Source organism: Aureococcus anophagefferens (genome assembly GCF_000186865.1).
Source record: "Aureococcus anophagefferens unplaced genomic scaffold AURANscaffold_8, whole genome shotgun sequence".
Lineage (NCBI taxonomy): Eukaryota > Pelagophyceae > Pelagomonadales > Pelagomonadaceae > Aureococcus > Aureococcus anophagefferens.
The window spans coordinates 256,699-283,260 of record NW_008705568.1 but is presented as its reverse complement, the minus strand read 5'-3'; the positions used below and the strand labels follow the sequence as shown (position 1 = coordinate 283,260).

At 72.6% G+C, this 26,562-nt stretch overlaps 6 protein-coding genes across 6 annotated transcripts; 2 read left to right on the top strand and 4 right to left on the bottom strand.

Annotated features, from left to right (window-relative positions):
- Positions 1 to 19: 19 nt before the first annotated feature.
- On the top strand, positions 20 to 310 carry AURANDRAFT_8151 (Beta-tubulin-like protein; the record flags this gene model as incomplete). The annotated part of the gene is made up of 1 exon (XM_009038219.1): positions 20 to 310. A coding segment is annotated over one exon (291 nt), but the record flags the coding sequence as incomplete, so codon positions are not given.
- A 124-nt stretch (positions 311 to 434) lies between these two features.
- Positions 435 to 3,800, bottom strand: AURANDRAFT_63774 (hypothetical protein; the record flags this gene model as incomplete). The annotated part of the gene is made up of 1 exon (XM_009038244.1): positions 435 to 3,800. One exon carries the CDS (start codon positions 3,798 to 3,800, stop codon positions 435 to 437), a length of 3,366 nt encoding a protein of 1,121 aa, XP_009036492.1.
- Positions 3,801 to 4,919: 1,119 nt separating this feature from the next.
- On the bottom strand, positions 4,920 to 5,360 carry AURANDRAFT_63773 (hypothetical protein; the record flags this gene model as incomplete). The annotated part of the gene is made up of 1 exon (XM_009038243.1): positions 4,920 to 5,360. One exon carries the CDS (start codon positions 5,358 to 5,360, stop codon positions 4,920 to 4,922), a length of 441 nt encoding a protein of 146 aa, XP_009036491.1.
- Positions 5,361 to 10,403: 5,043 nt separating this feature from the next.
- Positions 10,404 to 11,702, bottom strand: AURANDRAFT_26071 (hypothetical protein; the record flags this gene model as incomplete). The annotated part of the gene is made up of 1 exon (XM_009038242.1): positions 10,404 to 11,702. The coding sequence occupies one exon, from the start codon at positions 11,700 to 11,702 to the stop codon at positions 10,404 to 10,406; it is 1,299 nt and encodes a 432-aa protein (XP_009036490.1).
- A 1,609-nt stretch (positions 11,703 to 13,311) lies between these two features.
- Positions 13,312 to 14,223, top strand: AURANDRAFT_58979 (hypothetical protein; the record flags this gene model as incomplete). Its single annotated transcript, XM_009038576.1, has 1 exon — positions 13,312 to 14,223. One exon carries the CDS (start codon positions 13,312 to 13,314, stop codon positions 14,221 to 14,223), a length of 912 nt encoding a protein of 303 aa, XP_009036824.1.
- Positions 14,224 to 19,834: 5,611 nt separating this feature from the next.
- On the bottom strand, positions 19,835 to 26,465 carry AURANDRAFT_63770 (hypothetical protein; the record flags this gene model as incomplete). Its single annotated transcript, XM_009038241.1, has 5 exons — positions 19,835 to 20,591; positions 20,669 to 22,647; positions 22,669 to 23,059; positions 23,405 to 25,641; positions 25,926 to 26,465. 5 exons carry the CDS (start codon positions 26,463 to 26,465, stop codon positions 19,835 to 19,837), a joined length of 5,904 nt encoding a protein of 1,967 aa, XP_009036489.1.
- Positions 26,466 to 26,562: the final 97 nt, after the last annotated feature.

Genomic DNA, 26,562 nt, shown 5'->3' with positions numbered 1-26,562 from the left:
GTCGCTCTGAGGATCCCCCGAGTGGATCCCGAACAACGTCAAGTCGGCGATCTGCGACATCCCGCCCAAGGGCCTCAAGATGTCGACGACGTTCATCGGCAACTCCACGGCCATCCAGGAGACGTGGAAGCGCGTGGCGGAGCAGTTCACGGCCATGTTCCGCCGCAAGGCGTTCCTCCACTGGTACACGGGCGAAGGCATGGACGAGATGGAGTTCACGGAGGCCGAGTCCAACATGAACGACCTCGTCTCCGAGTACCAGCAGTACCAGGACGCGACCGCCGAGGAGGAGGGCGAGTTCGACGAGGACGAGGAGGGCGACGACATGATGGGCTAGGCGCGCCGTGGCCCGGCGCGCGCCCCGCGGCGACGAGGCGAAGACAAGTCCTCCTCGGCCCCCGCGCGCGCCGCCGTCTACGTAACGCGCTTCGGCGTTACAGCTTCCCGAGGTACGCGCCCGCGGCGACGGCGCACGCGACGATCCAGACGGGCAGCGGGTGGAGCAGGTCCCCCAGACCCAGGCCGCCGGCCCGCGCGGGCGCGCGGTAGCGGCGGACCTTGTCCCGGAGCGCGCTGAGCGGCGGGAACGGCTGCGAGAGGAAGGCCTGGAACGCCGCGTAGAGGGGCAGCAACACGAGCGCGTCGAGGCCCGTGTCGCGCTGGACCCGGTCCGCGAGCGCGTCGAGGGGCGGCAGGAAGGCGCGGTGCCACATGAAGCAGAAGAGGCACAGGTTGCCCGCCCGGCTCCAGGCCGACGGCGTCGCCGGGGTGACGTACGCGGTCGCGGCGATGTACGCGCCCGAGAAGAGCGCCTGCGCGAGGAGCACGGCGAAGGCGAGGGCCGCGCTGTTCAGGTCGCCGACGAAGCCGCCGTCGCAGTAGGCCCGCAGGCCGCAGACGACGAGGGACGCCGCGCCCGGCGAGCCGACCGCGCGCGGCGCGTCGCGGCGGTCGTCGCCGTAGCCGAGGCCGCTCGCGGACGCCAGCAGCCGCGCGGCGATGACCGCGGCGGCGGCGTGGCGCGCGGCGGCGGGCGACAGCGCGACGCCGGCGTCGTCCTCGTCGGGCTCGTCGCGCGCGCGCGGCTCGTCGCGGACCTTGGACGACGGCCGCCGCAGCCGCCGCGCCGCCGCTTTCAGCCCGCGCGCGCATCGCAGCAGGAACGGGTCGACCTCGAAGGTGACGCCCGCCGCGGCGTCGTCGCCGAAGGCCGAGCACGCGGGCGTGAGCGCGCCCGCCGGCAAAAGGCAGGGGCCGAAGAAGTACCACCCCGCCGCCGTGACCCGCTCGTAGTAGAGCAGGCCGAGGCCGCTGCCCGGGACCTCCACGCCGCCGAGGGGCGCGAGGGCGACCTGGCCGACGTGGACGACCAACGCGACGACGGGCACGCAGCGCCGGAGCGCGCTCTCCCGCGGCAGCGCGCGGACTCTCCGGCCGAGGAGCCGCGCGAGGGCGAGCATCGCGACGAACCACTTCGTCCGGTTCAGGTTCGGCCGCAGGGGCCAGGGCGCCTTCTGGGCCTCGGCCCAGCCCCAGCCGAAGTTGCGCCGCAGCGACTCGTAGACGACGTGGGACGACGCGTCGAGCAGGATCATCGCGCCGTAGACGACGGCGAGCGGCTTCAACACCTCCCGCGCGGTCTGCCGCTCGCGGCGCCCGTGGCGTTCGAAGTTGCGCGCGTCGCCCGCGCCGGCCACGGCGAAGAAGAGGGCGATGCCGTAGCCCGCGCCGATGTTCGCCCGGAGCTGGCGCATGCCCGCCCAGTTCCGCGGGCGCGCGGGCGACGCTATATGGTCGAGCGGCAGGGACCCGTGCGTGAGGAGGATGCCGAGCATGGCCACGAAGTAGACGTGGCCCTGCATGGCCGCCGCCGACGGCTTCGGCGGCCCCGCGGGCCCGCCCCCCTTGGCGAAGAGGGCCATGGAGTCGTCGACGGCCTCGGGCGACGAGTCCGCGTCGCGTTTTCCGGACGAGGCCGCCGCGGCCGCGAAGAACGCGGGCGCGGAGCTCCGCAGGCTCACGGGCGTCGCGGCGTCGAGGAAGGCGTCGGGCCCGACGTCGAAGGACACGGGCGTCGCCGCCCGGAGCTGGTCCAGGGCCTCGACGCCCAGTCTCTGCGCGAGTTTGATGCGGAGCGGCTTGCCCGTCGGGCCCTTGGGCACGCGCGCGGAAAAGACCGTGAGCGCCGGCGCCCACTTGTCGTCCAAGGCGAGGGCGTCGCCGACGCCCGCGACGCACCAGTGCCGTAAAGCCTCGTGCGTCGACTGGCGGCCGGCCTCGAGGACGACGAGCGCGCCGACGACCTCGCCGAGCTGCGCGTGCGGCGCCGCGAAGCACGCGACCTCGCGCACGGCCGCGTGCCGCAGCAGCACGTCCTCGACGGCCAGGGGGCTGATCTTCTCGCCGCCGCGGTTCACGATCTCCTTGGATCGCCCCACGAGGCGGAGGCGCGGCCCCCGGCCCCCGCCGGGCTCGAGCAGGCCCCGGTCGCCCGTGCGGAGCCAACAGCGCTCGCCGGCGCCGCCGCGGACGAAGGCGGCGACGTTCGGGTCGCTCGGCTGCCAGGGCCGCAGCTCGTAGCCGCCCGTGACGCAGGCGCCGCGGACGCAGACCTCGCCGACGTCGCCGGGCGCCGCGGGCGCGTCGCCGTCGATCTCGACCACGGCGACGTCGGGCCCCGCGGCGAAGCCCACGGCGGCGAGGGCGGCGTCGTCGTAGCGGCCGCCGCGGCGCGGCGCCGTCGACGAGCAGATGGGCATGGATTCCGTCATGGCGTAGGTCGGCAGCGCCTTGGCGGGCGCGAGCGCGGCCTCGAGGCGTTCGGACAACGACGGCGGCAGCGCGGCCGAGCAGGACCGCGCGACCTCCAGCCTCGGCAGGGGCGCGCCGTCGTGGAGCGGGCCCCCGGGCTCGGCGACGTGGGCGAGGGCGAAGTGGAGCGTCGGGACGGCGCTGTACCAGGACGCCGGCGGCGCGGCGGTCCGGCCCCGCGCGAGGTCCAGGAAACGCGCCGGGTCGAGCGCGAGCTCGCAGGCGACGCTCGCCCCGCGGAGCAGCGTCGCGAGGATGTTCACGCTCAGGCCGTGGATGTGGAAGAGGGGCATGACGTTGACGCACGCGTCGTCGGGCCGGAGGTCCAACGTCGCGCCGATGGACGTCGCGCCGGCGAGGACGCGCCCGTGCGTGAGGGGCACGAGCTTCGGCTTCGACGTCGTGCCGGACGTGTGGAGCAGGAGGGCGACGGTGTCCAGGGACGCCGGGGCGCCGGCGAACGGGGGCGCGGGCGCGCGCGGCGCGAGCGCGAACGCGCCGACGGTCTTGCGGTCGGGCGCGAACGCGAACGTCGGGACGGCGCGCTTCCCGCACTCGTCGGCGGCCCAGGCCGGCGCGACGGCGTCGTCGAGGACGACGGCGTGGGCCGGCAGGTCGTCGAGCTCGAAGGCGAGCTCCGCGCGGCCGATCGCCGCGTTCAACGGCGCGAGCGTCCACCGCTCCGCGAGGCACACGAACGCGACGGCGGCGGCGGCGGAGTTGCGCAGGAGCGTCGCGAGGCGCGGCGGCTCGCCGCGCGACGCGTCGTAGGCGGCGCACGCGTAGAGCGCCGCGCCCGCGCGCGCGCCAAAGGCCGCGAGGCCGCCGTAGGTGAGCGGCGCCAGGTGCGCCTCGCCGCCGCCGCCGCGGAGCGCGACGGCGGTCGGCGCGCCGGCGCCGGCGATGGCCGCGAAGATGCTCGCGTGCGCGAGCGCGGTCGTCGAGCATCGCTCCTCGGGAGGTGGGGCGAGGCATTTTTCATCATTCATGCTGGGCTGCGTCGGTGCAGCTTCGCAGCATTCACTACAGCATGTGTGGTTGGTTGCATTACTGGTTGCACTTTTAAGCGAGCATCAATATTGCCACACTCTGCTCGGCATTTTTCATCATTCATGCTCGGGCGATCGGCAGATTCATTACAGCAATGTGTGGTTCAAGCACTGGTTGGTTGCATTATCTGGTTGCATTTTAAGCGAGCATACGACGATGTCCGCCGCTGCCCATCGGCCACAGTTGGCGCCGTGCCTGCGCGCGGGACTGGATCCCGACGCCGGGCGGTCGCCGCCGCCGACGCCGCCCTGGGCCCGGCACAGCCTGTCGCCGAAGCCGCTCCGCGCGGCGCTCGGCGCCTCCGCCGAGGCGCCGCCGCTCGACGACCGGCGCCGCAAGTCGCTCGCCGCGGGGCTGGCGCTGGCGGCGGTCATGGTCGTCACGGTCTGCGTCGCGCCCTACGGCGCCGCCGCGCCGCCCGGAAGCGCCGCGCTCCGGAGCGAGGCCCGCGCGGTTCCGACGGGCGACGTCGCCACGGTCCTCGTCATCCGCCACTGCGACAAGGACGAAAAGTCGGGCAACGACTGCGACGCGCGCGGGTAGTTCTCAGCGTCCGACGCTTGGCTCGTAGTTCTCGACGTTCCCAACGCAGGTTCCGGCGCGCGCACTGGCTGCCTTCCCTCTTCGGCGACGGCAACCGGTTCGCGGCGCCGCGCTTCGTCTTCGCGCGCCGGCCCGAGGGGAAGCGCCGCGTCATGCGGAGCGTCGAGATGGTGTCGCCCCTCGCCGAAACATTCGGCCTGCCCATCGACGAGTCCTACGGCGTCGCCACGGAGAAGGACCTCGCGGCCAAAGTCCGGGGCCTCGTGACGGGCGGGGACCTCGACGACGGCCTCGCGGTCATCGCGTGGAAGCACGAGCAAATCCCGCAACTCGCCTACGACCTCGGCTGGCACGACAAGTCCAAGGAGCGCACGACGTGGCGCGCGGACGACTACGACACGATCTTCGAGCTCACGTACACGCGGTTCTCCGACGGCGCCTGGCGCTGCGCCGGGGCGCGGAGCCGCGAGGGCTTCGCCGACGCGGACCAGCGACGACCATAAAAGCTGGCCCCCCTACTGGAGCGACAGGTGGATGAGGACGTTGCCCGCGGCCGCGACGGCGAGGACGACCGCGAGGGCGACGGGCCCGTTCTTGTCCTCGTAGGGCCCGGGCTCGCGGCGCCGGATGGCGCGCGCGCGGACGTAGTACTGGCGCAGCGCGTGCATGACGAAGGTGATCGCGACGGGCAGCAGGACCAAACCGGGCACGGGCGACACGCCGGACCGCGCCGCGAAGCCGATGATGCCGATGGCCATGCCGCCGAGGAGCAGGGCCATGTGGATCCAGGCGAGGAACGTGCGCTCGTTGGCGAAGAAGACCTTGGGGTCCACCTTGACGGGCTGGAGGCGCGGCTTGTCCGCGTTCGACAGCGGCGGCACCGTCTCGTAGTTCGCGCGCCGCCGGAAGGTGAGGCACTCGCGCTCGGCCCGCCGCGCCTCGGCGTTGAGCGACATGGCGCGGCGCGCGGCGCGGCGGCGGTGCGGCGCGGGCGGCGCGAGGTGCGGGCGGGCGGCTGCCACAGGCTCTGCTCTGCCTCGACAACTCGAAGTTCAACATCGGATTCTTATCGGCGTTGAAGGGCACATCAAGCGTCGAGGGACCCGCCCGTCAGCAAGGGAAAGTCCGGCGGTCGCGTGAGAGCTTGAACTCGCATTTTTGCCCGCACCAAATTGACCGAAATGTTGCCCCTGGGGAGTGAGAGTTGAGAATGCTTTGTTTGACGGATGATGATCCTCAAAAAAATCCGCCCCCCAATTGCAACCCGTCTGCACGTGTGTATGGAATGGGGCGGCTCCGCGTTGCCGCGGGCCTGCTCCTCGTCGTCGCCGCAGCGGCGGGCGTCGCGCCGGCCGCGCCGGGCGGCGGCACGCTCGCCGCGCCGCAGCGCCGGCGGCTGAGTGCTCGAACCTCGCGGAAGTGGCAGCGGGCAGCCCTCGGCGCGTCCCTCGCCGCCGCCGCCGCCGCCGTCGCCGTCGCCGTCGCGCTGAGCTCCGCCGCCTACTTCAGCCGGCCCCTGAGCGACCAGCGGCCGCGCAACGTCGTCGCCTTCTTCCTCGCGGTCTTACTCCTGGGCGCGGACTGCGCGCTGGCGCTGCCGACGCGGCGCGAGCTCGGCGCCGCCGCCTACGGCGTCCTCGTCGCGACGATCGCGCTCACGCTCGCCGTCAACGCCTACGTCGTCAACGTCGTCGCCTTCGACGACCGCTGTTCCGCCCTCGACCGCTTCCAGGAGGAGCGGAAGACGCGCCGGGCGGGGCGGCACCTCGAGGCGTTCGACGCACGCCAGTGTTTCGCAGTTCCGAACGCGTCGAGCGCGAAATCGCCCGTCGACGCCGCGCGCGTCGACCGGGACGCGCGGTCCCCGACCCGAGGCGTTTTCCAGGCAAGTTATCAACCACCACGACCTCGACATCGTACCGGTGCCGACGCGGCCGCCGGGGCCGACGCGGGGTGCTTCGACGCGCGCGGTCCGCGCTCCCCGAGGAGAGGCCCGCCCGATCGCTCGTCCCGAGCCAGAGTCTCTCGCAACCCTCGCAGGTCCTGTCCGGCCACGCGGTCGCTCGTGGGCAACGCGCGCGTGCGCACGGCCGCCTACCTCTCCGTGGCGTCCCTCGACGGCCTCGTCGTCGCCCTGCCGTGGCTCGAGCCCGAGGAGGAGCTCGACGGGTTCGACGCCGCGCGGCAAATCCACCATCGGTCCCGGCCGAAACGTCGACCGCGCGTCGCCGCGCAGGTTCCAGGACTGCGACCTCTGCGCGTACTCGCTCGTCCGCGTCGCCCAGGACGTCGCGGGCCTCGGCGCGTCCGCGGGGCTGCTGGCCGCGTCGTCCGGGCGCGACGCGCGCGCGTACCTCGCGGGGTGCGCGTCCGCGGCGTCGCTCTGGCACCTCGCGGGCCGCGCGCGGCGCCTCCGGCGGCGCCGGCGCCGGCTCCGCGCCGCGCGCGTGGAGACGCCGGGCGCCGCGGCCGGGCCGGGACACGACTTCTTCACGGGCGTCCTCCGCGACCCGCGCCTCGCCCCCCCCGCGGACGTCGACGCCGCGGCCGTCGCGCGGCTCGAGGCCGCGCTCGAGGCCGCGCTCGAGGCCGCGCGCGACGACGACGACGACCGCTACGACGACGTCGACGACGACGACGACCGCTCCCGCCGGCGCCGCCGCGCGCGGCGGAGCCGCGACCGCCGCCGCCGGCCCGGCCGCGACCGCGACCGCCGCCGCTCGTGCTCGTCGTCGTCGTCGTCGTCGTCGTCGAGCGACCGCGACCGCCGCCGCCGCCGCCGCAAGAAGCGGTCCGGCCGGTCGCGGCGGCGTCGCTCGCCGTCGAGCGGCGGCGACCGGCCCACCGGCGGCGCCGCGGCCGACGACGGCGGCCTCGAGCTCCTCGAGCTCCCGGGCCGCGAGGGCGACCGCGGCGCGGACTCCGTGTGACCGCCCTCCGAGGCGGGCGCCGGCGACGTCGAGATCAGCCCCTTGGCTCGCTCGAGGTCCCTCTGCGGCGCGGACTCCGTGTGACCGCCCTCCGAGACCGGGCGCCGGCTGATGTGCGATGCCAGCGGCGCGCGGTACGCCCCCCACATCCTCCCCGAGCGCTGGACTCCTCGCCGAGGCGTCCATACCCCGCCCCCCGCCCCGAAAGAGCGCGCGCGAGACCCCTGCCGCGGGTATACGACGCGCTTACCGAATCCCGCGTCGACGGGGGACGCCGCGCGGGGCCCGCCCGGATCGCGGCCGGGCGTCGCGCGCCGCCGCGGACGTCGCGGACGCGCCGCCGAGGATCAGGCCCGGAGCCAGGCCTTGAGCTCCGCGAGCCACGCGCCGACGAGTAAGCACAGCACGACGACGCCCAGGATGAAGGGCCCCTGGGGGTCGCCCCACTCGACGGGGTCGCGGCGCGCGATGCGCGCCGCGCGCCACTTGAACGTGAGCGCCGCGTAGGTCGCCAACCCGCAGGCGCCCAGGCTCAGCGCCGTCGCGTACGCCGCCGCGCGCCGCCGCGCCGCCGGCGCCGCGACGTCGTCGCCGTCGGCGACGCCGTAGGCCGCGGCGCCGAAGGACACGAGGACGACGGCGGCGTGGAGCCAGTGCACGAAGGTGCGCTCGTTGGCGAAGTGGAGCTTGGGCTCCACGCGCTGCCGCGGCAACGGCTGCTGCATGCCGCCGCGGACGTCGAGATCCCGCCCGAAGCAGTCCGACCCCTCGCAGAGCCGGCCGTCGAGCTCCGGCAGCTCCACGCCGCAGCAGCCCTCGGCGTACAGCCGCGAGGCGCTGTCGAGGCGGCGCTGCCGCGGCACGGCGCGCGCGGCCGCGAGCTTCCGCGGGTCGGTCCACTGCGCGCTCGGCTCCGTCCACTTCTCGAGCGGCGGCGCGCCCGCCTTCCCCGGCGACGTCTTCCGCAGCAGCGTCGCGCCGACGCCCGTCGCCCTGATCGACGGCGCCAGCGCCGGGTCGTCGATCCAGTAGGGCATGGCCTGGACCTCGTCCGGCAGGAGCACCGCGCAGCCGTGGACGAACTTCGAGAACTTGTGCACGGGCGCCAGCCCGTCCGAGTCCACCAAAGGCCGGAGCCAGTCCGGCAGATCGTCGGTCTCGTCCATGGCCAGCTTCAGCTCCAGCACCGCGAAGGGGAACCGCGTGATCTCGTTCCGCGGGATGTTCTTCGACGCGTCCCGATACCACCTCGGCTCCTTCGCGGCCTCGAGGGGGTCCTCGCCCTGGACCTCGGAGATCAGGCACAGGTTCGTGTCGATGGACGCGCGCACGGCGTTCGTGTGGGACAGCTGGAACGCCGTGCGGTGGCACTGCGACCGCACCGTCGGCACCAAACCCTTCGCGGAGATGAGCCGCCGCACCTCGTCGAGGAGCTGGAGCTCCTTGGCGCTCAACGGCGTCGCGGACTCCGACGGGTCGAAGGTGCCGTCGAGGAGCTTGGCCACGTGCTCCGGCGCGATCGCGAAGCGCTCCTTGACACTACTCGTCGCCCGTCCACGAGTCGCGGTGCGTCTTCCGCTCCACCTGGGCAGCAAAAGGGTGATTCAACGTCGCTTTAACGTGAGTGTTCCGCGCGCGCGCGTTCCGGAAAAAGCATCCATGCTTCGAGACCGCTCCGAGAGATGATCGCTCGTCCAAAAATCGGCCAAAACGAGTGGAAAACGGCCGAGATATGAGGCTTTGAAGTTGGGAATTTCGCTCTCTTGTGCTGCCCTGCGCTCCACGTAGACGAGGCGCGGCTCGCCCGTGCCGTACCAGCGCAGGCGCAGCGCCACGGCGCCCGGCAGCTTGTTGAGGCGGCCGTGGTAGAGCTCGAGCGTCGACGAGTCGAGATAGACGGAGTTGACGAGCTGCGAGTCCTTGCTCTCCGCGCCGCCGCGGCCGCCCTGGAGCAGCACGGGCAGGTGTTTGGAGATGGCGAGCTTGACAGCACTTAAATCGTCGCTGCGGACCCAGTACTTTGTCGTCGCCCGCACGAAGGACTGCTCGTCGACGGCCTCGGACGGCGGCGGCGCCGCGCGCGCCGCCGTCGCCGCGTAGAGACGGCTCAGCCGCACGACGACGTCGCTGTAGTCGTTGCGCACCCAGCGCATGTCGTGCATGCGCGCCGTGTAGAAGGCCTTGATGGGCCGCTGGGGCAGGACCTTGTCGTGCTTCTTCAGCAATTTCCGCACGGCGGTCACGTTGACGTTGACGTAGCGCTCGACCTCGAGGAACGTCTCGCCGCAGGCCGCGACGCGGCCGTCGAAGGCGTCGCCGTCGGCCGCCGCCGCGTCCGCGTCCACGGCCTCGAGGGCGCGGAGCTCCGCGCGCACGGCGACGACCTCGCGGTGCGCGAACGTGTCCATCTTCTTGAGCTCGTCGTCGAGCGTCGTCAGGAACGTCTCGTGCGTCACGCTCTGGCGCGCGGACATGCGCCGCGTCAGCAGGCGGCCGTCGTCGCCGTCGTCGTCGTCGTCGTAGGACACGGGCTGGGCCGCCGCGTTCGTCGCCGGCGTCACCGAGAGGCCTAGATTCGGCGCTCGGAATCTCGCCGGTTTCGGGCGCGCGCGGGTCGCGTCGACAATCCCTCATTTCCCCGGACGCCGCCGGCGCGCTCAAGGCGTTCTCCTCGAGCGGCTCGCGCAGGTGCTGCGTCTCGAGCTCGTAGAGGTATTTCTTGAGGGCCTCGTAGTCGAGGAAAGCCGACGCCGGGAACCTGGGCGTTTCGGGTCGTTTCGCGCGGGAACGGCGCGGACGCGGACGGCGCGCTTCGAGGCGCTGGCCGCATTGAGCAGCACCTCGCCGTAAGCGACCATGGCTCTGAGAAAGCCGCAGCGACTGGCTCCGGCTCCGGCTGCCACAAACTCGGCTCGTCGGGCGCCACTGGCGAAGGTCAAGTTGCCGTACGCGTCGACCCCGGGCGAGCTGATCGGCTTGCGAACTACTTAGCGAGCCGTCCAGCGCCACCGAGCCGTGGAAGACGGTCCTTACACTGGCTCCTTCCCGTCCATCTCTCCCCCCCGGCGCCTACTTGGCGGCGTCGCCGGAGAGCTTGCGCTTCTTGCCCGCGGCTTTCGGCTTCTTGGCCTTGGGCGGGTCGTCCGGCGGCGGCGGCGGCGGTGCGGGCCGCTCGGCGGCGTCGACGAAGAGCGGCGGCGGGTCCGCGTCGCTGTCGAGGGGGCTCGTGTCGCCCATGGACAGGAGCGCGCCGTTCTGGCGGCACGACTCCACGAGGCACGACACGAGCGCCTGCGTGAGCACGGCGTCGTCCATGGCCGTCTTCCGCGCGGCGTCGCGGCCGTCGAAGAGCTCGAGGCACAGGTCCGCGAAGGTGTCGAGGAGGCGCACGCGCTGCGCGTGCGCGTTGAGCACGCGCGTCTCGTTCTTGACGGCAACGACGCACGAGTGGAGGTCGACGAGCGGGCTCGAGTTCCAGGGGAACGACTCGACGGTGTAGGCGCAGTCCTTGGCGAAGCGCGGGATGACGAAGTCGTCGCAGGTGAGCACCTTGTGGTCGCCGACGACCTCGAGCCACTGGCGGAGCGGGTGGAGGAACGAGCAGTGGAACGACAGCACCTTCTTCCGCTCGTCGTCGAAGTAGCAGACGCCCGCGACGTCCAGCGGCACGCCCTGGGCGTTGGAGTCCGTCACCGTGGCCTGGCAGCTCTTGGGGTTCGCGTCGGGGCCGAAGGCGAGCAGGCCCGCGCGCGCGCAGTACCAGCCCAGGTCGCCGAGGCAGCCGAGCGGGTCGTCCTCCGCCGCGCGCGCCGACTCCGACCCCCGGAGGAACTGCTCCGTGGCCCCGAAGGAGAAGGCCGCCGTGACGCGGCGCACCTCGCCGAAGTCCCGCGGGTTGCGGATCTCCGTGAGGATCTGCTCCGTGCGCTCGTGGTACGGGAACATCGTCGAGTCCATGAGCACGACGTCCTCCTCCGCGCACGCGCGGCGCATGACCAGCGCGTCGCTCAGCTCGCCCGCCAGCGGCTTCTCGACGAGCACGTGCTTGTGCATCTTCGCCGCCGCGCAGCACCAGACCATGTGCTGCGCCGTCGGCAGGCCGATGTAGACCGCGTCGACGTTGTCGTCGCGGAGGAGCTCGTTGTACGACTCGTAGAACCGGACGCCCGCCAGGTCCTCCTCCTCGCCCCAGGCCGCGAGCCGCTTCTCGTCGCGCACCGCCGCCGCGACGATGGCGCACCGCTGCGACTGGCGGGCCGCGTCGACCAAAGTCCGCGAGTGCGGCGACAGGCCCAGCAGGCCCAGGCGGAGCGGCGTGAAGTCCGGGTACCCGTTGTCGTGCGCCTGCGGCGTCGTCGTCGCGAGCATCCTGGCGAGGCCGGCGCGCCGGGGGTGAGGGGCGACTCGCTTCGGCTCGACTCGCTCCGGCTCGGCGCGCGCGCCAACAGGCCCGGCAGGAGACTCGAAGCGAAGCTCGTCGGCGCCGGCGATGCACTCGATGAACATTCGGGTGCCGTGCCGTTCACCATCGTCCTGACAGCCATCGAGGCCATCGGCGCCCGCTCCCCCACTCGAAGCTAGGCACACCCTAGAGCTCGCCGAGGGCGGTGCCGAGGCGGCCGCGGACGGACTGGTGGGCGACGTGGGGCGCGTGGCGGCTGAGCGCGGCGGCGACCTCGGCCTTGTAGGGCCCGTCCTCGCAGCGCCGGGGCCCGCCGAAGTCGTCGCGGAGGTAGTGGCAGAGGGGCGTGGCCCGGCCGCCGGCCGTGCGGTAGACCTCGGCGCGCGGGCAGTCGACGTCGTCCGGGTCCCCCCGGTCGTCGAAGGGCGCGCGCCGGCGCCGCCGGTCGGGCGGCTCGTCGGCCTCGGCGGCCTTGGCCGCCGCGAGCCTCCGCGCTATGTAGGGCGCCTTCGTCTCCGGGTCGCAGGCGAAGTCGCGTCTCACGGCCGCGGCCTTGCCGAGCTGCTCGCCCCACGCGGCCCGGAAGTACTCGTTGCAGCGGTAGCCGTTGTGGCCGTCCGCGTCGGACTCGAAGCAGCCGCCGGGGGGCGGGTCGGCCCGCGCCCAGATGGCGGCGACGCAGGGGAAGAACCAGCCCGGGGCGCTCCAGGCGTGGTCCTTGAAGGTCACGAGCGAGTCGCGGTCCGTCGCGAGGTGGCCCCGATGGTCGAAACCCGCGAGCTCGACGCGCTGCAGCAGGTCGAAGCGCCAGACGAGGACGCTGCGGTAGAGTTCCTTGACCGCCACCTTCTGCGTCTTCGCGTAGCGCAGCACGGCCGCGGCGGCCGCGGCGGCCGTCGTCTGCTGCGTCGTGGCGTCGGACCGCGGCACGAGCGCCGCGTGCTTGACGCGGTCCGCGCCGTACCAGTCCACGAGGTCCGCGTGCCAGGCGCGCGCCTGGGCGTCGCTGACGTCGCTGAACTTCTCCGTGCCGACGCAGCCGTACGTGGCCAGGAAGACGTCGACTTTGACGCCCGCGCGCTCGAGCGGCTCGATCAGATTCGCCACGTGGTTCTCGCTCTCGGCGCGCTGGATGGCGTGGCTGCTCGGCAGGCAGACGGCGTCGCGCTTCACGTCCTTGGGCATCATCATGTGGATGCCCCGGAACGACTCGCCGCGGACCACGAGAGCGACGCGCCGCGTGTCCTCCCGCTCGTCGGCGACGGCGTCGTCGTCGGCCCAGCAGCTCCCGCACTCCCGCGGCGATGGCAGCTTCACGAGGCCCCGGGCGACGGCGGCCATGGCGAGGACGAGGACGGCGCGCGGGCGCGGCGCGGCCATAATGATGCAGCCAGATGATGCAGCCCACCATCAAGGCGAGCGGCACTTCCGACTTCTTTACTTTCAACTCAGCGATCGATGGCCGACGCCGCTCCCGACGCAGCCATGGATGCAACGGCTGCTCCCGACGCGGCCGTGGACGCCGCAACGCCTCCACCGGCCGGCGAGGGCATGCTCCGCGACGTCGCGGCGCCCATGCGCCAGGGCGACCTCGTCATTTTATACCTCGGCCACGACAACGTGGACCACCTCTACCTCACGCCGGACAACTTCTCCATCTACAATTCGAAGTTCGGCGACTTCCACCACGTCGACTTCGTCGGGAAGCCCTTCGGCTCGCGCGTCTACGCGCGGTCCGGCGGCGGCCGCGGCGGCGGCGACGACAAGAAGGGCTGGATCGTCGCCTTGGCGCCGACGCCGGAGCTCTGGGCCATGGCGCTGCCGCACCGGACGCAGATCGTGCAGCCGCTGGACGCCGCCGTGGTCTGCGCGCACCTGGACCTGCGGGACGGCAAGGTCGTGCTGGAGAGCGGCACGGGCTCGGGCGCGATGACCTCGTGTTTGGCCCGGTGCGTCGCTCCCACGGGCCGCGTGCTGAGCTTCGAGTTCAACGGCACGCGCGCGGCGAAGGCGGCCGTGGAGTTCCCGCGCAACGGCCTGCCGGCGAGTCTGGTGACCTGCGAGCATCGCGACGTCTGCGCGGACGGCTTCGGGGACGCGGCCGACGCGGACGCGGTGTTTCTCGACCTGCCGGAGCCCTGGCTCGCCGTGGGCCACGCGGCGCGGGCGTGCCGGCCGGGCGGCCGGCTGGCGAGCTACAGCCCCTGCGTCGAGCAGGTCGCGCGGACCTGCGCGGCGCTCCGCGAAATCGGCTGCGACCGCGTGAGGACGGTCGAGGTCCGCGAGAAGGAGTTCGACGTGCGGCCGAACGCGCTCCGGAGCCTCGAGCCGCGGGCGCCCGACGGCGAGCCCGACGCGAAGCGCCGCCGGGCCGAGGCCGACGCGCCCCTGCCGGGCTTCCTCGCGAAGCCGCTCCCGGACATGCGCGGCCACACGGCGTTCCTGACCTTCTGCACGCTCCCGCTCCGCGCCGCGGGGGAGACGTAAGTTTTATGGGCCGCCCTCGTCCCCTCGCCGGCGGGCCCGCGACAGCCCGACGACGGCGAGCGCGATTCCGACGGCGCCCGCGGTCGAAATCGGGAGGACCGCGTCGCGCCACCGCGCGGTTCTCGCGACGCGGCGCGCGAGCACGACGAAGAGCGCGACCTTGGGCCGCGGCGGCACGGCGAGGAGGTCGCCGCGCGTCCCGTCGTCGTCGACGACCCAGGCCTTGCGCAGGACGAGCACGCCGAAGAGCTCGGACGCGCGCACGGCGACGTCGACGCGGCCGTCGTCGCGCTCGGTGAGGAGGAGCACGCGCCGCGTCGCGCAGAGGCGGCCCGGCGGCGGCGTCGCCGTGTCGTTGCCCCAGTTCCGCGCGCCGACGAGGGCGCCGAGGTCGTGGCCCAGGTTTTTGAGCTTTGCGTGCGCGAGCCGCGCGACGCGCGCGTGCCGCGCCAATCGGGGCTTCCCTTGCGCAAAGGCCTCGAGCGAGTCGTACTCGCCCGCCTCCTCGCGCGACTTCAGGCGGCCGTCGGCGTCCTTGCCCATGGGCGGGCTCAGGTTCTGGTCCGCGAGCTTCTCGGCCATCCGGTCGACCTTCATGCGCCGGTCCTTGCCGAAGCGGTCGACGTAGTCCACGTGGCTCGCGGCGACGTCGCCGGCGAGGGCCGCCCGGAAGCCCTCGACCATGTTCGCCCGCGTGCCCCCGTGGTCGCGGACCGTCGCGCCGTCGACGCACAAGGCGATCCAGGCGACGAGGGAGGCAGCCCGCATGCTTACGCTTTTTGGTACTTGAATAAGACGTTGACCTCATATTTCCCTTTCAAAGCGGGCTGCCAGCATGATCGTGCTCAGGCTGTTCCTGCTAGCTCTCCTCTGCGATGCCGCCCAGTTGTCCGCGCGCGAGAAGGTGCGGCGCGCCAAGCGGATGCGCGAGAAGCGCGAAGCCGCAGCCGGCAACGCTATCCCCGTCCAGCGGGGCGCGGGAATGGCGCCGGCCGCGAGCGAAGCGCTGCCCGTGAGCATTGCTCCCGCCGCGCCGGCCGCGAGCAACGCGTCGGCGCCGACCGCGAGTGTCGCGCCGGACGCGAGCGACGCGCCGGCGGTGAGCGCATCGGCCACAAGCGTCGCGCCGGCCGCTCCCGCCGCTCCCGTCGCGCCGGCCGCGCCGGCCGCTCCCGCCGCGCCCGCCGCGCCGGCCGCGCCGGCCGCTCCCGCCGCTCCCGCCGCGCCGGCCGCGAGCGTCGCTCCCGCCGCGCCAGCCGCGAGCGTCGCTCCCGCGGCGAACGTCGTTCCGATTGTGAACACGGCCACGTCGCCGCCGCCCCGGGCCGTCGCGCGCCCCGCGTCGAACGCGACGATCCGCAAGTGCGTCGACGACGCCACGGCGACGGGGAGGTACACGGGGAAAATGCCGACGGTCGAATACCGGCTCCACGGCGACTGCCGCTACGCGCGCGTCGGCCGGAGCATGGCGCGGTGCGCGTTGCGCCACGAGCGCGTCGTCTTCATGGGCGACTCGACGATGCGCCAGCTCTTCGCCGCCGTCGCCTGCAAGCTCGACGGGAAGAAGAAGGGGCTCGCCGACCGGCGCGCGCTCCGGGGGAAGGGCCGCACGGCCGGCGGGACGACGGTGCACCCCAAGTCGAAAGCCGAGATGCTCGGCACGGGCGGGCCCCCGGCCAAGGCCGTGCGCCCCCGGCACCTGCCCGGCCTCGCCATGGACGGGACGACGCGGCTCGAGTGGGTCGTCTACCGGACGTCGGGCGGCGCGAACGAGTGCGAGCCCGAGGTCCGCATGGTCAACGAGCCGCGGAAGCACCCGCCGCGCGTCGCGCGGTACCACCTCACCTGGGACGTGCCCGGCGACGACGACGTGCGCCTGGGCTTCCACTGGCTCGAGCAGCACGGCGACGTGTCGCGCGCGGCCGCGGGCGACGCGCGCGCGTACCCGCCCGCGGGCGACGCGGCCGCGACGATCCTCGTCATCAACGTGGGCCTCCACATCGACGTCCGCGCCCGGGACACCTGCGAGGACATCGTCGCGGCGACGGAGGCCGCGCTCGAGGCGCTCCTCAACACGACGGCCTTCCGGGACGCGCGCGCGTACTGGGTCGAGACGCAGACGCTCCCGCCGGCGAATTCGCGCAAGTTCCTCACGGAGAACGTCACCTGCCACCCGGACCACCGCCAGCGCCTCGTCGACGCCATGCGGCCCATCGCGGACGGCCGCGTGACCCTCGTGCGCACGCGCGACATTCTCGTCAAGCACGAGCGCTACAAGGCCGAGGGCGACCTCCACATGCAGTACTGCAACGAGTTCCGCGCCGACGCGCTCCTCAACCACATCGCGCCCGCCGCCTGCTTCCCCGGGGAACCCGACGGTCGTTAAGACGGAGATAGACGGCCACGAGTCGGCCACGCCTAAAGTACTTCCTAAAGTCGTCTCTAAAGTCGTCATGTCCTGCGTACTATTGTACGGTCGCCGCTGACGTCATGACGATGAAGGGCACGGTGAAGGGCGCCGCCGTTCGCCGCGGATTCGTAATGGGGCTGCCTCATCGTCGGGCCGCGCTGGCCGCGCTGCTCGCGCTGCCGCATGTCGTCGGCCGCGCCCTCCGGGCGAACGGTACGAACGTCACGGCGGACCTCGTCGACGCGCGGACCGCCTGGTGGGCCGCGCCCTACCGGACCTGCGACGAGGACGTCTACCTGAGCGTCGTCATGGTCGGCCGCAACGACGACTACGGCGGCACGTTCCAGAAGCGCCTCGAGGTCTCCCTCGCCCTGAACCTCGACGCGCTCAACGGCGCCGCGGCGAGGAACGGCGCCTTCTCCGCGGAGGTCGTCTACGTCGACTGGAACCCGATCGCCGACGGCCCGACGTCCTACGACCTCCTCGGCGCCTACGCGGCCAACGCGGCGCGCGCGGGCGCGACCAACGCGACGACGCGCGTCCGCGTCGTCACCGTGCCGCCAGCCGTGCACGACGGCATCCGCGCGCTCTTCGTCGCCCGGGGCTTCCCCGCTTCCGGGAGCTGGCCCAAGGTCATCGAGTACTTCGGCAAGAACGTCGGCGTGCGGCGGTCCCGCGGCGCCTTCGTCCTCGCGACGAACCCGGACGACGTCTTCCACCGCAAGCTCGTGCAGTCCTTCGGGCTCGCGAAGCTCGCCAAGATCCACTTCTACCGCGCGCAACGTACCCACTGCGCCAAGTGGGGCCCGCTGCAGAAGGGGCCGTCCAGACCCGCCACGGCGTCGCCGAGAAGTGCGCCAAGGACCGGCGCCTGCCGCCCTTCTGGGACGCGGCGAAGCGGGCGAGCAAGGGCTCCTGCGCGAGCGGCGGCGTCGACTCTTGGTTCGACACGCACGACCCCAAAACGCACGCGAGCGTCGCGCTCACGCGGCCCTTCTGCTACGCGTCCGGCGACTTCTGGCTCATGCACCGCAAATTGTGGCACGCCGTCGGCGGCTACATCGAGGCGGGCGTGACGCAGACGCGGAAAGGCGGCCTCGTCCTCGCGGCCGTGGGAGGGCTCGACGGCTACAGCTTATGCCGCGCGCTGGGGCTCGGCGTGCCCCAGGTGACGCTCGACGGCGACTGCGTCACGCTGCACCTCGACCACGACAAGAAGCACGCGAACGGCGCCGTCAGGCGGCCGCCGGGCGAACCGGTGCCGCCGCCGCCGTTCGACGACGCCGCGTTCGCGCGGGTCGAGGCCGCGTGGCGCTCCCCCGCGCGCGGGCCCCGGCGCGCCGCCGCCGGCGACGCGGCGGCCGTCGCCGCGGCGTCGGCGGCGTTCACGCGCGCCTGGGCCGACACCGTCGGCGTCCCCGACGGCGCAGACCCGAACTGGAGCAACGCGGGCTGCAAGGCCATGGGCAAGGTCCAGGTGCGCCGGGAGCGGCTCTTCGACGCCGACGCGAAGGCGTACGCGCCGTCCCTCTTCGGCTGGCCCGAGCTCACGCTCCCCGCCGCCGTCGTCTGGCCCCCGGGCCTCTCCGAGGACCGCCTCGGCCGGTGCCGTTGACGACGGCGCTCTCAGCTTCCAAAGGGGCCGTCTGTCATTTAAGAAAACTACCCCGGCGGCGGGTAGCACGCGTCGAAGCAGGCGTCGATGAAGCGGTCCCGCCGCGTCGCGCGGCTCTTGTCGTTCTTGCGCTCGCGGGCCCGCGCGAGGGCGAGGCAGTCGAGCCAGCAGGCGTCGAAGTCGGTCCGGTCCACGTCCGCGGACGTCGCCGGCGGCGGCCGCGGGGACCGGTCCGCCGCGGCGCCGGCCGCGCACGCCGCGCCGAGGTCGCGCTTCGCGTCTCGCGTGAACGCGCGGAGGCGGTCGAGGGGCGCCGCGTAGCGCACGATGCGGCTCGCGTGGGGCGCGGGCACGTCCATGTAGACGCCCGGCACGTCGCGGTGTGCGTAAAAATAGGCGACGTCGCCGTCGACGACGAATCCGTCGACGGGGTGGTCCGTCGACCTTCCAAAGGACGCGGCCGTCGAGTTGAGCACGCGCCGGAGCTTTGAGAAGCGCACGCCGTCGCAGGAGAGCGCCAGCCCGAGGAACGCGTCGGCTTCGCCGCCGCGGTCCCGCACGACGGGGAAGAGGGCGAGCAGCGTCTCGCCGTCGGCCGGGTTCGCGTCCACCGCCGCAAAGTAGACGTTGTCGCCCGGCGCCGGCGGGTCCCGGCCGCCCTCGCGGTAGCCGTCGATGCGGAGCGGCGCGAAGGGCGACGCCGCGTACGTCGCGCCGTCGAGGGACGCGGACTGCGCGTGGCGCCCGCCGAACGTTCCGGTCGTCGTGTTCCGCCGCACGAGGTTCGCGCGCGCGAAGAGCGCCGCGGCGCCGCGCAGCGGCGCCACGCTCAACTTGCCGTCGAACTCGCAGCGGCCGCGCTGCTTCGGCCGCCGGTCGACGCAGCCGGGGTGGTCGCCGCGCGCGACGGGCGACGGCGGCGCGGCGCCGAGCGCGTCCAACGACTCCGCCGCGTAGCGCACGAGGCCCCGCCGCTCGCGGCCGGGGCCCGCGAGGCCGCCGACAGCGTGGACCGCGCCGCCGTGCCGGAACAGGGCGCAGTTGTGGGCCACCTCCGGCGGCCAGGGCATCGTCCGCGACCGGCCGCGCGCGGCGCACGACGATTCGCCGTCGGGCGCCCGCAGCGCCGCGTCGCAGTCGCGCCAGACGATCGTCCGCGGCTCCGGGTCGGCATGCGGGTAGGCGCCCGTGCGCGCGTAGAGCGCGTAGGCGCCGCGACGCCGCCGCTGCCAGTTCGGCGCGTCTTTGATGAGGCCAAAATAGCGGCTCGGGTCGCCGGGTTCAAAGGTCGCGACGACCTCCGCCGCCGTGAAGAGGGTAGCGTCGAAGGGCTCCGCTGGTGCCGCTGTTGCTGTATTGTAGAGGGCAGCAATGGCAATGAGGATGCTTGGCGTCATCTCACCATGCTATTGCATTGAATTGGGCGGGAACTTCAATAACTGGTTCAACGTATACAAGTTGTCCTTCAAGTTAGCGTCGAGGCGAGTTTAAAGGCGAGTAAGCGACCAGCAAAAATGCAGAGCACGATCGAGCGTCTTCAGGGAGAGGGTGGCGGCGGCGCGCGGCGACGGGGTCCTCGAGGCGCGTCACCAGTCCGCGGAGAGGAACCCGGCGTCGATACCCGGGCCGTACCCCGTGCTGTCTTCGTAGAGCTCCGCGACGGAGATGGGGACCCAGCCGTACTCGGGCACGCCGTCGGGGACGTCGAGGATGAGGCGGTGGTCGAGCTCGACCTTGTGGTTGACCTTGGTGGCCTTCTTGATGAAATCTTTCTCTTGCCAGTGCTCGTGCATGAGCTCGACGCGCTTCTGCATGGCCGCGAGGACCTCCTCCGTGTAGGTTTCCGGGAACTCGTGCGCGAGCTGCTTCATGGCCGGCTGGTCGCGGAAGCGCCACCAGCGGTAGTAGAGCGTCGCCGTCGACTCGAGGACGACGCTGCGGACCTCGAGCTCGCACTCGGTCGCGTCGGTGCAGTCCCAGCACCACTGCTCCGTCTCGTTCCAGGCATTATAGGCGTCTGCGTCGTCGTAATCGAAGGTCGCGTTCTCGCGGTGGCTGTGGTCGACGTAGTTGGCCCTTCCGAGGAGCGGCAGCGTGTACTCGAGGTCGTGGAGGCCCTCGGGCGCCTCGCTCTCGTCGATGGGCACGGCGCAGTAGTAGCTCTCCTCCGTGCCCTCGGTGCCGACGCGCGGCGTCCGCGTATCGTCGTACGTCGTTTTCAGGTAGCGGCTCCAGACGCGGTCCTCGGCGCCCTGCCAGTCGACGTAGATGTTCGTTTCCGCGGGGTCCAGGGCGTCGCCGCTCGCGTCGTCCTCGTACTCCTCGTCGAAGCTCCAGCCGAACCTACCAAAACCGTTCGTCGTGTTTCCGGGCGAAAAATCTCTCGAAAATCATCGCGGCCGCGGGACGCCGAGCCGAACTCGATGTCCATGTAATTGACGACGTCCTGGTCGTTCGCCCGGAGGCCCAGGTCGAAGCTCGCGCCCTCGGAGGCCATGTGGTAGGACCCGTTGAGGCGCGTGTCGAAGCCCGCGAAGAGCGCCTCGAGCTCGTCGTCGGACTCGCCGGCGTAGGCGAAGACCTCGAGCCAGTGATCGTAGCTATCCGCGTTGTAGGTCCGCGCGTTGAGCTGCCAAGGCTCGAGATCCGTGTGGTTCGGGTAGAGCATTTGCGGGATCTTCCAGTACGTCGGGCCCGTGTAGTCGTCGGGCAGGGCCTCGCCGCTGGCCGTGTAGTCCTCGAAGACGCCCTGGAGGCCCGGGAACTCGCCGCCCGTCGAGGGCCACCAGTCCCCCGGTTTGTGCGTGAACGTGTCGTAGATCGACGGGTTCACGCAGCACGCGTCGGCGACGTCTCCGAGGATCTCCCTGTCGCATCCCTCGCCGGGGTAGTTGAAGTCGTAGGGTTCGCCCGTGCCCTCGTAGTGCGCCTGGGTCTGGTCGCACCACGTCTCCACGCGCCTCGTCCAGAACTCCGGCGCATAAGCAAGGAGCGGGCCCGAGAACTGCGCCGTGTCGATGACGTGCGTCCACGTCGTCGCGCCGAACGACGCGTCGCCGAACACGCTCGTCCGGTCCCTCGTGCTGCCGCCGGGAAAAATGGGCAGCACGACCCAGCCCGCGCCGAGGAAGATGCCGCCGTCGTCCTCGCGGTCGTCCTGCGTCGCCTCGAAGCCGTAGCCCGACGCGGGCACGAGCACGCGGTTCGAGAGCGTCACGAGGCCCAGGTACTGGCAGCCGATGGCGCGCTCCGCGAAGCCCCAGCCGCGGCCGACGTCCGAGACCGGCTGGTACGAGTAGAGGCTCGCGCCGGCCAAGTACTTCGGCAATCGGCTCGCGCCGAGGGCGACGTTGTTGTAGACGCCGCCCTCGATGGACGCCATGCCCGACGCGTGCGAGAGCGAGTCCGTCGCGTACTTCGTCCGCGCTAAAGGCGCGATCCACTGCCCGAGGTAGCCGAACTGCGCCATGCTCGACGTCGACGTCGTGATCGGCTCGCCGACCTCGCGCTCCACCACCCGTAAAATGCGCGTGTACATCGTGAGGCCGTAGTACTCGCGCGTCGTCTGCGCCAGGTCGGCGAACGTCGCCGACTGCCCGCCCGTGGAGCCGTCGGTGTCGAACATGTCCGAGCGGGAGAGGCTCGGCTTCGGGCCGTGGCCGCTGAACTCGGCCATGCCCGCGCACTCCTGCTCGAAGCCCTGCGGGATGCAGGTCATGGAGTCGCAGAAGCGCGCCGCGTAGTCCGCGTCGCAGTTCGCCCGCGGGTAGCACCCGCGGTCCTTGACGGGGACGTCCGGCTGGCAGGTCCGCGTCACGACGTCGAACGCGTAGCCCTGCTCGGAGCAGTCTTTTTGCGAGTACGCGAACGTCGGCGCGGGCGCCGGCGCGCCGACGACCGTGCACCCGTCGCCGTCGTCCTCGAAGCAGAGGCAGGAGAAGGCCGGCGTCGGCGGCGCCGTCGGCTGGCCGTCCGCGCAGCGACACCACTTGCTGAATCCCGGTGCCGGGTCGCCGCCGAAGGTCGCCGCGTTGCACGTCACGGCCCCGTCGGCGTCCTTGAGCGAAAGGATGTGAACCGTGTTCCACATGGGCTCCGCGTTCGAATCCCAGTCGTTGCCGTTGCTCCCGAAGGACGCCCAGTCCCCGTCGCACGCGCACTCGCCGCCCTCGTTCGCGCAGCAGCCGAGGTCGTCGGCGCAGTTCCAGCACTCGGACGAGGTCGTGCACTCGGACGCGCGCGTGCCGGACGAGGTCGTCGACTCCGCGGCCTCGTCGACGCAGCGACACCACTTCGAGTAACCCGACGCTGGGTCTCCGCCGAACGACGCCTGGTCGCACGCGATGCTCGTCGGATCATAGCTCGAGTAGGTCCACATGGGATTGTAGCCCTCCCAATCCTACGCGCGGGTGCGTGTCACGGGGGGGTCTCGAGCGGACGCCGCGCGCGCGAGTCCGTTGCTCCCGTAGGCGGCGTATTCGGAGCAAGCGCACGTACCGCCCTCCTCGGCGCAACAGTAGGGGTCGTCGGAGCAGGTCCAGTACTCGCCGTCGTCGGTGCCGACCACGGTGCTGCTGCTGCCGCCGCCGCCGCCGCCGCCGCCGCCGCCGCCTGCGATGAGGACGCCGACGCAGGCCGTCAGCGCCGCGACGAGGACGAAGGCGGCGACGAAATGGATCGTCTTCTTCGAGGGCGCGGTCGCCGGGAGCGTCGCCGGCGCCTTGCCCGACACCTTCTCCGCCGGTGCGATTTCCATGCCGACCAGGGGCGCCGCGTCCGAGGCCATGCAATGCGCAGCTACGCAGTGACAGCTACGCAGTGAGCAGCAGATACGCAGTGACAGCTACGCAGTGACGCTGTCAATGGCGGCGGCGCAGCGAAGCACTTCGAAGCAACTGCTTCGAAGCAAGGGGATCTTGAAGATCCCCTTGTTCGAAGTGAGAATGCATCGAGCTCCGGCACCACGGACCCGGATCGGAAACTCTGACGTGCGAAGTCGTCGGATCTCGTCGCCGGACACGCCACCGGGCCCAGGCTCGAGACCGTCCGTGCGCCCCCCCGCATCGCTCGGCGCGGCCTTTTACGGTTTCGTGGGGGATCTTTCGGGGGCGGGAGGTCGGGGCCGCGCGCGGGGCCGCGCCGCTCAGCATCGCCACTTGGGCTGCCAGAGCTCCTTGATCATGCCGTCCCACCAGGCGCCCTGGGGGTGGTGCTTGTTCCCGGCGAAGAGGAGGGTGCCCGACGCGCCGGGCTGCTTCTTCGCGCGCCGCTCCGGGGGCCGGGTCGACTTGAGCTCGAGCCGGTTGCCGACGATGTCGAACTGGTGCTTTTTGGAAGCGAGGTTCCGGAGGTGCTGGGGCGAGGGCAGGCCGACGGGCTCGTAGACGCGGCGCGACGCCGCCGAGGCGAAGGAGCGCATCGACTTTTTCGAGCTGGCCGCGCTGCGCTTGGAAGGCCCGGAGAAGACGGACCGCGAGCCGTCCGTGAAGCCCGAGGGCCGGTCGAGGGGCGCCTGCTCGACCGTGGCCTTGAGCACGGCCTCGGCGACGGACGCGGGCGTCGCGTCGGGCTTGGACGCGGCGACCATGGCGACCGTGCGCGCGCGCTCCGCGGCCTCGGAGTTGGGGAACCGCGGCAGTGGCGCGCGGCGCGCGGGCCGGTGCGGCCGCGCGGACTGGGGCCGGGTCGCCGCGTCGGCGAGCGTGCGGCCGAAGCCCGGGCGCTGGGACCCGGCGGACGCCGGCCGCTTGACGACGGGGCCCTTGTGGGGCGCGTGCTTGGCCGGCCTCGCGAGCGGCGCGTCGCCCGGAGGGCGCAGCGCGCCCGCGGACTTGGGCCGCGGCGGCGCGGGCCGGCGCGGCGCGCCGGACGACGCGCCGGACGCGGGCCGCGCGCCGGCGGACGCCGGCCGGCGCTGGTCCGGCGTCGCGCCGCGGCTCTTGGGGGGCTCCCAGACGCGGCGCGCGCCCGCGTCGTCGGCCAGCGGCGCGGGCGTCGCGAGCACGGAGTCCGGCGACGGCAGCCGCTCCGGCGGCGGCTCGGCGGCGAGGAGGGGCGCCTCGTCCTCGTCGCCCGCCTCGGGCGCCGGGCCCTTGGCGTCCTCGGGCACCGTCACCGTCGGGTCCTTCACGTGCAAATACCCGAGCTTCTTCGCGGACTCCTCGGAGATCTCGCAGACGCCCCAGTCGATGCCGCCGCCCTCGTGCAGATGCTCGATGTCGCCGCCGAAGGCCTTGCGGAAGCGGTCGAAGTTGACGCGCTCGCCCGGCGCGAAGCCCGCGAAGCGGAGCATCTTGACGAACTCGTCGTCGGAGACGTTGATGAGGAACGACCGCAGGAGGCGCTTGATCTCGTCGGCCTGGATGCAGCCCGACCCGTCCTGGTCGATGTCCCGGAACCACTTGCGCACCTTGCCGCTGCCCGTGCGGAACTTCTCCCGCAAGAGCCGCGCGGCGTCCTCGCCGGACGAGGACGCGTGGTTCGGCGCGCGCGCGGCCATGCACATGCGCTCGTACTCGCCGCAGAGGCCCGTGCCGACGAAGGCGCCCATGTGGCCGTCCTCGCAGGTCGACGCGACGTAGTCCGGGTGGACTTTGGTGACGACCGCGGGCTTCTTCTTCCGCAGCTCCTCCATCAGCCGGTCCATGCGGTGCGCGTAGCGGTCGTCCTTGGCGCTCCGCACGCGCGGCCGGCAGCCCAGGGTCTCGTCGTCGTGGGTCGCCTGGAGGAACATGTTGTAGTCCACCAAGCCGTCGTCGCCCGCGATCTCGCGCCAGAACCGGCCAAAGTCGACGTCGTGCAACACCATGTTGAACTTCTCGAGCACGGCGCGGAACTGGCGCGCGTCGACGCGGCCGGAGCCCTCGGCGTCGATGGCCCGGAAGGCGCCGGCCCAGGTGCGCGTCGACAGGCGCACGTGCTCCGCGAGCATCTTGCGAACTTGAGCCGGCGCGCACCGCGGCACGGGCGCGCCCTGGCTCTTCGGCTCCGACGGCCGCCGGGGGCTCTTCTTCGGCGGCACCCCGTCGGCGGAGAGGTGCTTGAGCTCGTCGCCGATGGAGAGCATGGTGCCGTGGTCGCTGCCGAAGCGCACGAAGAACTCGTTGATGTCCAGGGCGCCGCTCCCGTCCATGTCCATCCACGCCCAGCACTTCTTCCAGTCGCCGTCCGTGAGCTCGATGTTGAAGAGGTGCAGCAGCTTGCGGATCTCGACCTGGCAGAGGCTGCCGGACCCGTCGAGGTCCAGCGCGCGGAACGCGCGCCGCGCCATCACGCGGTTCGTCACGAGGCGCACGCGGAGCGCCTCCTCGACCTGGGGCACGCTCCAGCGCGTCTTGCGCTCCGTGACGTGGCGCTGTCGCGCGAGGAAGGCCATGCGCCCGGGGTCCCGGTACTTGAAGCGCGGCTTCTCGCCGAGGACGACGGCGGGGGGGGCGACGGCGGCCATGTGTCGTGGGTGCCGCGGGGTGCGTCGTTCGCGCCGCTCACTTCGGCAAAGGTCGCGGGCGGCGTCGGCCGGCGTCGAGGTCGCGAAGCGGCCGGTGAACACCGCGGCTCCCGAGGAACCGTGGCGGCGCGGGAGAGGACACCGAGAGCGAAACGACCGCGTCGTTTCAGAGGGGCAGCATACCGGTAACATCTTTACACGTATCTTGAAAATCACGCGAGCGCGACGACCGCGAGGGCGATGGCGACGTTGCGCGCGGCCACGGCGAGGGCCCCCGCCGTCGGCGACAGGGCCCGGAGCGCGTGGGCGACGAGCTCGCGCTTGAGGCCCGACGCCGCGGCCGCGAGGAGCAGCGCGCGCGCGGCGGCGACGCGCGCCGCGCCGTCGAGCCCGCGCCACCAGGCCGCGGCCTCGGGCCCCTCGAGGAGCGCCGCGTAGGGCGCGAGGAGCGCGCCCGCCACCAGCGCGAGGCAGGCCGACACGTTCGCCGGCGGCGGCGCGTCGACGACCCGCCGCGCCTCCGCGCGGACCGCGGACGTCCACGCGGCGTGCCACGCGCCCGCGGCGAGGGCGCCCAACACCAGAAACACGAGCTGGGCCTCCAGATCGCCGTCGCGCGCCTCGCCCGTGAGGCCGTCCGTCGCGAGGACGTCGCCGTCGGACGCGGGGCCCGCTCGCGATTCCGCGACGACGCCGACGACGCGCGACGCCGCGAGCGCCGCGACCAGCGCCAGGAACCCGCCGCCGTAGGACTCGGGCCGCGGCGCCATGGCCGCCAGGCTCCCGAGGCTCTCCAGCGCCGCGCGCGTCGACGCGAGGTGCTCGCCTGTGTGCAAATCAACCACTGGAACGCCCTGTCCAGCAAAA